The sequence below is a fragment of the Octopus bimaculoides genome, chromosome 8 (assembly GCF_046866305.1).
Source record: "Octopus bimaculoides isolate indiv1 chromosome 8, ASM4686630v1, whole genome shotgun sequence".
Lineage (NCBI taxonomy): Eukaryota > Metazoa > Mollusca > Cephalopoda > Octopoda > Octopodidae > Octopus > Octopus bimaculoides.
The window spans coordinates 1001115-1013239 of record NC_142935.1 but is presented as its reverse complement, the minus strand read 5'-3'; the positions used below and the strand labels follow the sequence as shown (position 1 = coordinate 1013239).

Below are 12125 nucleotides of genomic sequence, written 5' to 3'. Positions count from 1 at the left end.
AAATTATAAAGAAACATACCTTCTGTTCTATCATAATTTCAGCAAATATCAGCTTCTAATATTCCATTTGTAATGATTTATAACCAAATAATTTGCAGTCCGTCTCTAAATATTGTTGAGTGAGTTGAAAATCCCTTGGAGACAATTGTGAATACGCTGCGAGCATAGCAGTTCGATAGCTAGCCCTTCTGTCTTTCCGATAAGACATTTGGTAGTAAGAGAAAAACATTTTGAATATCTGTGTCTTTGGCAGATGAGGAAGTAATATGTCTTCTAAAGGGAAAGAGTAGTTCGTTTTTATAAAACCCCTAATTTGATCTCTCTTCCACAGTCGTCTCAGTACCTCTGTAGACGATAGACAGTTTTTAACTAGGGGACTGTTTCTTTCAAATAAATATTCTATGTGTTTAGCTTCGTCGAGTAATCTTGTTTCTTTTAAATAATCACTTGGTGATATAAAGTTTATTCCTATAGAATGTAAAAATTTTGGTAGTTCCACAGAAATATCTTCAAGTCTTATGACTTTATAATCAAAAAGACAGGGCTGACAGAGCATGTGTATTGGTATGAAATGAGGGTCAGTTAGATTTCCGGTTTGCAAAGAATAAATGAAATATTTTATAAATTCCGGAAACGTTACATCGTCTCCACATGATAAACTTTGAGATGATGGATTGCTTCGAAACATTTTAATGATTTTTTTACCAAGTTTATAATATAAACCGTTTGGTCTCACGAACTTGTCCAGGTAAGCCGAATATAACCTCTCATATGGATTTCTAACAACCAAAAGTTTATAGAAGTTAGCGAAACAACCATTGATGGAAGCTGAATTTATGTCTAAGATATTCACATTTTCTAATCTTATCTTATGAGCCAATTTCGTTTTAATTTCAACAATAGAACTTTTTTTCATTTTGCCGCTGAGAATTAATAAAAGACGTTTCATGAAAGTGGAACCAATCTTTGGCACGGAGCAGTAGAGTAAGTGGTTCTTCCTGTCGATAAACATTCTTCCACTTAATTTGTCGTTCTGCTCTGAACTGACGTTGATTTCTGTTCTTTTACACACTAACATCTTGGTATCTGAAAATAACAGGACGGGGAAAATTAATGATGATGATGATAATAATAATAATAATAATAATAATAATAATAATAATAATAATAATAATAGAGCGCAAAGAGCACAGACCCCCGCTAAGGCAACACCAACGTCCTCTCAACGATTGACCAGAGATGATTTTTAAAATGAGAATATCTGAAATAAACTCAACTGCTCTCACAAACGAGAATACTAAAAACGAACCCGACTGCTCTCAAAAATTAAGTAAAAAATAATCCAGAATCCTTTTCCGGTACCAGATCGATCTCAAAATTTAATCAGTTCGTGTCAGTCACGAGGCCACACACCTCTGAAAGTTTCATCTGAATCCATCCAACGATTCTTGAGATATCTTGTCCACGGACAAACAAACACAACTGAAAACAATACCTCCGCCCTCGCTAAAGCGGAGGTAAGAATAACTCCAACGACCATCATGTCCGTTTTCTACAGCTCTGACCTGGCAGCTGAAAGTGGATCTCGTGGAATGGTTAAAGTTCTCAGGTCACATCGTACCAAAAACACTCCTCCCAGACATAGTGATCTCAAAATCCAAGTAGGTGATCGCTCATGTGGAAACTGACTGTGCCCTGGAAGAACACATGGAGGAAGCTCATGAGAGGAGGATTGCCAAATATTAGGAGCCAGATTAGCAGTGCGGAAATCGGGGCTGGCTGGCTGGCCTGTTGTGAGGTAGTAGAAGTGGGTTGTCGAAGTTTTGTAGGGCGATTATTCTGGAAAGCTCTGACCCGGCTTGGGGTTACTAGCGCAGTAATGAGGAGAGCTATAAGTTCCATTACTGAAGTTGCAGAGAAGGACGCTAGGTGGGGGGCTTTGAATAAAAATGGTGAAAGTGTAAAAGGGTAAATGACCATGGGATTGCACCTAGAAAGTTCTCCGGGCAAAGTAGTTTTCTATGGAAGACCAGCAGTCGCTCGTGTGTATCAGCCTCCTCTCTTTACGCCACTGATGCTTTCCAAGGGAAAGACAAAGGGGCCAACACAGCTTGGCATCAGTGGCGTCGTAAATCATTTCTACAGCTGAGTGAACAGGAGCAACATGAAATAAAGTGTCTTGCTCAAGAACACAATACACAGCCCGGTCCAGGAATCGAACTCACTACTTCATGATTGTGAGTCCAACGCTTTAACCACTTAGCTGTGAATAAAAAGGGTAGACCAGTGGGTTGCTGCTGAGGGAATGCAATCTGGGATTTGATCAACTCCGATTGGAACCACTGAGTGATGAGGTCTGATGCTGAAAGGTCCGAAACTGCCTGAAACTCCAGAAACATCACTGATGATGTATCCTAGAGCATCCACGAGATATAACTTAAAACTAAAACAATAATAATAATAATAATAATAATAATAATAATAATGATAATATAAATTCTTTCTGTTATAAGCATAAAATCTGAAATGTAGGTAGAGGGGGCCAGTCAATTACATCGACCCCAATACACAACTGGTAATTATTTAATCGACCCCGAAAGGATGAAAGGCAAAGTCGACCTTGGCGGAATTTGAATTCAGAACGTAGAGACGGACGAAATGCCGTAAAACATTTTGCTGGGCGCACTAACGATTCTACCAGCCCGCAACCTTTAATGATAATGATGATGATGATGATTATAATAATGTTTTCAAATTTTGGTACAAGGCCAGCCAATTCGGAGGGAGGGGGCAATTCGATTATATTGACCCCTGTATATGACTGGTACTATATTTTATTGGCACTAAAAATCTTCAGAACGACCAGACTCTACGAAAACCACACCAGTCAGGAAAGACGTGGTTGGCGGAGCACAATATTAGGAAGGCTGCTTGAGAAGGTTAGCATGACCACGCTAATTTCTATTTGAGTTTTCATGTATTTTTATTAAGCCACATCGTTTACATGTGTACATTTATGTAATTTAATGGAATAGCATTCACATAACGGAATTGGGTAAAGTTTTCTGTGTTACAATATGATAGATGATAATATCTAAGAAGTGTATAGTTATGGGAGACAGAATAAGGAAACGGAGTGATAACTACTGCATGTAAGTAACATTTGAATGATTCGACGTAACAACCCCTTAGAATAGCAAAAGGGTTGTCGAACATGATATAAAGGAAAGGTGGTGAGAGATCATTTTACGGAATAGAGCCACATAGACCGGGTAGACTGCTGGATAGCTTTGTCCGTGTTCAATTTACCAACTTTTTATAACTCAAGGGGGTTTTTCTAGAAAGTTCGACCAGACTATTTGGTGGAAGATTTCTGCTTACTTGGTTACACGCCAGCCGATAGAAGTTAATGCCTTTTATGACAACGCAATAATTTTTTTCCAAACTGGTGTTACCGTTTTATGGTTATTTAGTAGTTCGTGATCCTGAGTTGAGGAACTTGAGCGCGAATTCAAAACTCAACAAGAACCTTGCTACAGATTGTTTACAACTATTTCCAATGAAGATCAACGTAGAATAGCTCAACGCCCTCTTTCACCAAACGGCATTTCTCTTTGACTAGCAAAAGAGAAAATGAAGAAGAAGAAAAAAAAAAGATAGCAGATTATTTTAATCAGGCAGAAGCTAGTTTTGCGCATTGGTTTATCACCAGTTATGTTTCCACTCCTTGATAAACTGATAACACAATGTCTTTCACGACACATTTTATCCTAAGCATGTTTAAAATATAAATATTGCATCTGATTTAAATAATTAATTTCTAAGAAAATGTTTTGACCCCTCTAAACCTCCAGCGTTTCTAAAGCATCCACGTCACATTTACCAGCTTTCTCTCTTGAGCTCCGCTCAAGGGGCCACTATTGTTTTGTATGAAAACCATTGACTGTTTTGTATGAACTAAGTGACAAAATGTGAATGAGATCGGGCGGTAGTTGGTTGGCTTACAGACGATACATTTCTTTAGAACGGTGCACATCATAATACTGACTATATCAACTTTGGTGAATATCTCTTGGCTATTTCGACCTCGAAGCGTATCAGCCAGTCTACTGATGGGTCACCGATGGTGGCCAAATCAGTGCTCAACATCCCTTCCTGGCATCCATCCAGTTTAACTCCTTCCTCTTGCTCCATAACCAGCAGGACGCTCTTTCTGCCGCCCCAACCATCCTGCGCAGCACAGCCGTCTTTCGCTCTTGGATCTTGTTCAAAACGGGGGCACCAGTTTTCATTTATGTTTTATGTAGTGTTTTTGGTACCGAAAGACTTTCAAACTTCGTATACTTATCTATTTTGTGTTATAGAACAGAAAAAATTTTTTGTATTCGGATTTATTTCATGTAAAAAATTGTCTTATTTCGATAATTTCAACCAATCACTGACAAGTATTCAGCTGTTTATACTTACTCCTTTGGCAGTTTAAGCGGTGTAAAGCGTATTTAATCTCCATTTATAATTTCGTTAACATCTGCCTGAACTGTATGAAAGGTTTATTAGCTACTGCCTAACCCTAACCCTAACCCTAACCCTACTGCCAATATGCTTCAGCCATTTTTTGACAAGGAAATAATAATTTTATCACCGCCAGAATCGTTTGAGAATCGTTTGTTTACGTAGTCAGCACTTACTGTATTCGACTGAATGGACGTCAGTCATTGGTTGAAATTACAGAAATACGACAACTTTAACATGAAATAACTTGCGATGTACGTTTTTTTGTTAAGAAGACTAAGAGAAAAAGATGTTTTATATGACATATTCTACCAGTGTCCCAAGTTTCAAAGTGTTTCGTTAAGAAAATACTGGTGCCCCCGTTTTAAACTAAATCCTCGCTCTTTTCTTCTTACCCCAATGGCTGTAAGCATCCGCCATTCTGACTGGGCATAGAATCCCCACCACCCATCTCAACTGGGAACAGCCATCCCTTCTCCCAGAAACCCTGCCGAAGGCTCTCGTACCTGGCAAGCTTCCACTTAAAGGATTGATCACATAGGACTGTAAACTCGATCAGGAGTATTTCCTGGTTAATAATATACAACAATAAGGCAGCGAGTTGGCAGAATCGTTTGCACACCGGACAAAATGCTTTGCTGCATTTCGTCCGTCTTTACAATGAGTTAAAAAATTCCGTCAAGGTTGACTTTGTTTTCCATCTTGTTGGAGTCGATAAAATAAGTAGCAGTTGAGCACCGAGGTAGATTAATCGACTTACCCCTTCTTCTGAAATTGCTGGCCTTGTGCCAACAGTTGAAACCAAAAATATATAACGGTTATAAAGAATGTGTGGGACGCCATGGACACAGCAGAACGCGGAGTTCTTTAAAATAAATGAGAACAAGAGAAGGAAAGAAAAAAGCATCGTTTTTTGAAAGAAAAACAGCTCTAAAACAGCCAGAAAGAAGATTAGAGGTTAAACAAATAGAAGGATGTTCTAGATATTATTTACCTTAAATACGAAACTTAAGAAAGCTCATCACGAACGTGTAACGTTTTATCTACGTTGATGTAATTAGATTGAAAATACTGTAAGACAAGCACAAGACTATCTATCTGATAATATAAACAGATATATGTTACTTGATCGCTAGATGAATGAGAGTGGGGGTGGAGTGAGGGAGGATCATAGAAAGAGAAGAAAATGAAAACAAACAAATGTTATTTCTTGACAACGACGACCCAGTCCCTGGTTGAAGGGAAGTGTTTCTCTATAATTAACTTCTTACAAACAACATTGATGATGCGCAGTTTGAAGAAGAAAAACACCTCCGCAACGCTGGCTTTTTCGAGTGAGTCAGATTTCTACGTACGATCATTACATATTCTATAAAGGTAGCGAGCCGGCCGGATCGTTAACGCGCCGAGTAAAACGCTTAGCGACATATTATCCGTCTTTACGCCCTGAGATCGAATTTGCCTTTCGGGATCGATAAAATAAGTACCGGTTGAACACTAGAATCAATGTAATCGATTTAACTCTAATTCCTGAAAATACTGGTCTGATGCCAAAATTTGCCATCGATATTCTATATTCTATATGAATGTACATGTTGCTCTGTCTACCTTTCTTTCGGTCTTTTTCTTCTCTCACTCTGTATGTGTGTGTGTGTTTGTATATAAACATAGAATGTTTATACATATACAATAATCACTCATTATATATATGTTTGTCTGTCTAACTGTCGTGCTATCCGTCTTTCTGTCGGTCTATTTTTTCTTTCCTTGTCTGTGTGCGCGCGTGCGTACCTGTGTATATATCTTTTCTTCGTGTACAGGGTCCAGATGATGGGCGGGACGAGACGGTTGGGCTCGCCTGTTTGGGTGTTGATGATGTGACATGGCTCACTGGACATTCAACCTGTTTCGGCAACAGTACTTTTTAGTCCTGGAGGTAAACATACACACATATGCGCGTGCAGCAATACACGTATACAGATAGTGAGAGAGGGAGAGTGAAAGAGGGAGAGTGAGAGAGAGAGAGAAAGAGAGAGAGAGAGAGAGAGAGAGAGAGAGAAAGAGAGAGAGAGAGAGAGAGAGAGAGAGAGGGAGAAAGAGAGACTTTTAATAATAATTCTTTCTAATTTCGACCAGAAATTTTAGTAGGAGGAGGAAGTCAATTACATCGATCCCTGATTTGACTGACGATTTATTTGTATCGATCCCCAAGAGAATGAAAGACAAAATTGACCTCTGCGGGATTTGAACCCAGGAAATAAACAATCGAAAGAAATGGCGCAAGATATCTTTTTGCAACGCTTTAACGCTCTGTGTGCCTACTGCTCCGTTTGTGTATGGTGCAGGAATTCGAACCCCAACCGCAAGATATTCAGGGATCACAACAAGCCACCATAGTTTCACGTGATTAATCTATAACGTGACCAATCATCGTGAAGAACTGTAGCGCGAAAAGGTTCCTTTTCACCCGATAAAAACTGTTTTATCGGACATTCGTATAGTCCACTCACAGAAGGCAAACCGCTAAGGCCAGACCACTTCGGGCACTCGAACAAACCACTTCTCAAGCAAGAAACCACTTCTGATATTTATATGCGATGTACCACAGCACTCCTTCTACAGGACACAGCACGGTTCCCTCCATTTTTTTTTTTTTTGTTAAGAGCCAACGCAGTAAATCATGTCCAGCAATAAATATGTTACAAATTAAAAGTCTTCTTCGCGATAATGGTTTAGGCACAAGATCAGTAATGTTAAAGGGAGCGGATTAATCAGTATTACCAACTCCAGTACTTGAAAAGTGCTTCATTTTATTGACACGGAGGGAATGAAAGGCAAAGTTGACCTCGATGGCATAAGGACTCGGAGTGCTGGAAGTCACAACAAATGCCATTAGATAAATATATAGAGTGTAAGTGTTGCTATGTAGTAAGAAGCTTGCTTTCCAACTACATGGCTCCGGGTTCAGTCCCACTGCGGAGCACCTTGGTCAAGTGTCTTTTACTATAGCCTCAGGTTGATCAAAGCCTTGTGAGTGGAATTGGTAGACAGAAACTGAAAGAAGCCCGTCTTACACAAACACACACATGATATCCGACCAATAGTTAAGGTAGACCCTGATGAAGTTGCACTGATAATTAACACCAAAATGTATATTTAGCAGTGTGCACCGGCTTGCAGCGAAGGTCTTGACGAAGAAAGATGTGATTAGCTGTACAATTAAACTTGGATGTGCAAATCTCCCTTCTCCTGATTTAATTTCATTATTTGTGTGTGTGTGTGCGCGCGTGTAAATGTGTGCATCGGTGCGTGTGTATGGATGTGAACTTTGTATCTGCTTTTGTCCCCACCTCCGCTTGACAACCGGTATTGATGTGTTTACGTTCTGGTAACTTAGCTTTTCGGCAAAGGTGATCGATGAAATAAGTACCAAGATTTAAATAAAAAACAAGTACTGAGGTCGATTCATTCGACTAAACTTCTTCAAGGTCGGTGCCCCAGCATGGCTACAATCTAACGATTGAAACAGTTAAAGGGTACCGTAAGCCATTTTTTCCTCACGCTCCAATAATTTTGCCGTTTTACCGTAATGTTGGTTTATTTTGTCGAAATACAAGAACTGAGAATGATTTAAAAGGAAAACAGCTGCTAAGATTTTTAATTTCTTGCACAACAATTAGCGAAAGCAAAATTGGTTGCAAATTCTTCGTAGCTGCCAAACGCTAGAGGGTACTTACCAATAAATATGAAAACAGCAACAAGAAGAAATCCTGTAAGAACCACAAGTATTCTGTGAGACGAAATCACTCTACATACATTCAGCATCTTCTTTCGAACTAGTACCTCCAAATTCTGTTAATAATAATAATAATAATAATAATAATAATAATAATAATAATAATAATAATAATAATAACCCTTTCTACTAAAGACACAAGGCCTGAAATTTTGAAGGAGGGGGCTAGTCGATTACATCGACCTCAGTGCTCAACTGGTGGTTATTTTATCGATTCCGATAATATGAAAGGCAATGTCGACCTCGGCGATTAGAACGTAAAGAAGAACGAAATGCCACGCACCGTTCAGAGGTTCCTTCATTATCCCACTTGTAAATATATTTTTGTTGAAATACGTCGCCTTTTTTTTTCAATTAATTTTGAAAAAACTGAAGAATTTTAATAAAATAACTCTGTGCAACAATCGCATGGAATTTTGATAGAATGTCTTTCATTTAGGTTTCTTTAAAAGAGGATGCTTGTGTCATAGAAACAGAGACGATGTCTGCGATGGAGCTGATGGCATCTCTTTTCCTGACAGTTTACGTAAGTCAAGTATTTGATAAAATCTGTGGTCGGAATGTGTAACACTTTTGGTGATTTGATGAATGCCAAGCCCTCCACAGTTGTTTCTGTTCGGTTCCCTAGTATTTTTCAACAACCGTCTTCTTGGTAGTTACCAGGCTGCAAGATTTGACCTGTGCTCCTGGCAACTATGTTCATAATAGCTTCTAAGGCGACGAGCTGGGAGAATCGTTAGACGGACAAAATGCCGCAAGGCATTTTGTCCGTCTTTACGTTCTCTGTTCAAATGCCACCGGGGTGGACGGTGTGGACGGGGTGGACTTCGCCTTTCATTCTTTCAGAGTCGATGAAAATGGAAATGAGCTGAGCAGAAGAGTCGACGTGATCGACTTAAACCCCAGCCCTAAGATTGCTGGCCTTGTGCCAAAATTTGAAATCAGTATCATGAAAGCTGCTATATATATATATATATATAGACACATACACAAATATATATATGTATATATTACTGCTTAAGTCTCTCTGAGAGACTTAGAAATGTATTATTTCTAATTTTTGTAATCAGTGAATGTGTTTCATTGAAATAGTATATCTTTGCGAGAGGTAAACAGACTTCTTCAACCAGCGGGTCATGCTACTTCAGGCTGATGACGAGCAAAAAGTCAGAAACATGTCCCTGAATGCAGGCTGGGCTGGGTGAAGGAGTTTGTCTCCCCCTCGCAAACATAAGGACACAGGAAATGTGTCAAGGCCGACAGGAAGCGGTCCAGCTTCCTAGGGCTAAATAGCAGTAGTATATTCCCTTATTGGGACTGTCACGTTAAGTTGACAGTATATAACTACTTTATATATATATATACATACAATAAGTGTGTGAATGATTACAACACAAGTCTGCTAGAAATAGACCCCAAATGGTCTATGAACCACTTAGATTTTTGCTCCACTACACAAGGTTCCAAGCGAGGTAAATGGACAGCAAGGATTTATAAAATAATTTGAGTTATTAAAAACCCTTTCCCATCATCAGTGGTGACATAAATATGTGTGTGTGTATCTATATACATGTATAATATCTATATTATGTATGCGATACGTTTATATACATCTGTGTGTATTCGTGTCTGCGCTTGTCTTCAAAGCGATAACGCGACACCCAACCGGATCCTACTTAATACAAGCTTACTTCTAACCGATAAACACTTGCTACCAAGCTCAGGGGAATATACCCCCCGATCCCACACCTTCACTCACACAATTACATCTATCCCCTATTGACGCACACAAACTGACAGACTCACACACATATACACCCGATATATTCCCCCACCCCGGCCGTCTATCCCACCCTTCCTTTTTCTACATGTCTGCATGTGTGCGCGTACAAACACACACACACACGCACGTATGTATGTTCATATATATATGTATGTTGGCGGTGAGCTGGCAGAAACGTTAGCGCGCCGGGCGAAATGCTGAGCGGTATTTCGTCTGCCGTTACGTTCTGAGTTCAAATTCCGCCGAGGTCGACTTTGCCTTTCATCCTTTCGGGGTCGATAAATAAAGTACCAGTTACTCACTGGGGTCGATGTAATCGACTTAATCCATTTGTCTGTCCTTGTTTGTCCCCTCTATGTTTAGCCCCTTCTGGGCAATAAAGAAATATATATGTATGTTCATATATATATATATATATATATATATTTGTATATATTATATACATTTATGTACGTACGTCTACATTGTTTGGTAAGAAGTTTGGTTCCGAACCACATGGTTCTAGGTTCAGTCCCATCAGGTGGCACCTTCAGCATGTGTCTTCTAGTTTAGCTTAGATGGAAACTAAAAGAAGCCCTTCGTATGTGTGTTGTGTGTGTGTCCACCTTTGTACCCCACCGCCACTTGACACCCGGTGTTGGTGTGTTTACGTCCCCGTAACTTTTCAGTTGGGCAAAAACGACCGATAAAGTACCAAGCTTAAAAAAAAATAAAAGTACAGTGGTCGATTCCTTCAACTAAACTTCTTCAAGGCGGTGCTCCAGCATGGCCGCAGTCAGATGATTGAAACAAAAGAATATACGTGTGTGTGTGTGTGTGTTTTATATTCGTATGTATTTCTACTTTTATAAGTAAACATAAACACGGGAATGCAATACACCTACGGATACATTTGCAGAAACACACAAAGGCGAAGTCCACATATACATATTCACACCACAAATATACAGGCGCACACACACACACACACACACACACATATCCGTGAGTGCGTACGCGATTGTATTAATGAATATGGTGATGCTTTTATACTAAACTGCAATCGTATTAAAGCAGACATTTTGGTGGCGAGTTGGCAGAGTCGTTAGCGCGCCAGGCGAAACGCTTAGCGGTATTTCGTCTGCCGTTACGTTCTGAGTTCAAATTCCGCCATGGTCGACTTTGCCTTTCATCCTTTCGGGGGTCAATAAATTAAGTACCAGTGAAACATTAGGGTCAATGTAATCGACTTAATCCCCTCTTCCAAGCTGCCCTCAAGGCAAAAATTATTATTATTATTATTATTATTATTATTATTATTATTATTGTTATTACTATTAAGGCGTCGAGCTGGCAGAGTCGTTAGCACGACGAGCAAAATGCTGAGCCGTATTTTATAAGACTTTATGTTCTGAGTTCAAATTCTGCCGAGCTCGACTTTGCCTTTCATTCTTTCAGGGTCGATAAATTAAGTACCAGTTGCATACTGGAGTCGATGTAATCAGTTAATTCCCCCCCCCCCACGCCCAGATTCCCGGCCTTGTGTCTTTAGTAGAAAGGATATCAAAACATACACCTCTGCTTTATATGCTTTTTCAATTACACTCATATACATTGATACACCTATATACACACACACACACGCACATGCACACACACACACACACACCCTCACACACACATAAGTACATATATTCTGTTATTTTGTTTCTTGTTTCAGGCATCTGACATCGGCCATGCTGGAGCACCGCCTTAAAGGGGTTTTTTTTAGTCACAGAAATCGGCCCCAGGACTAATTCTGTGTAAGCCTTGTACTTATTTTATTGGTCGCTTTCGCTCGAACTGCTGGGTTATGGGGAGGTAAACACACCAGCATCGGTTGTCAAGCGACCGTGGGGGGATAAACACACACACACACACACACACACACACACACACATACATACACATGTACATGCGCACATACATACATCTACACATGCATGTATTCATATATTTATTTATCTATACACGCGCGCGCTCACACACATATATACGTATACATAACACACAAAT

General features: G+C 39.6%; 1 protein-coding gene across 3 annotated transcripts in view; it reads right to left on the bottom strand.

Annotated features, from left to right (window-relative positions):
• LOC106871962 (carbohydrate sulfotransferase 11) overlaps positions 1-12125 on the bottom strand; it is a 36557-nt gene that overhangs the window by 22560 nt on the left and 1872 nt on the right. For 2 of the 3 annotated variants that reach the window (XM_089355984.1, XM_014918742.3), the window contains exons 2-3: positions 8250-8364; positions 20-1086 (exon numbers count right to left, since the gene is read on the bottom strand). In XM_089355984.1, the coding sequence (XP_089212110.1) occupies positions 56-1086; positions 8250-8364 (1146 nt within the window). In that variant the 3' untranslated portion in view covers positions 20-55. The remainder of the gene's footprint in view (positions 1-19; positions 1087-8249; positions 8365-12125) is intronic. The other variant, XM_089355985.1, reaches the window with a different exon arrangement.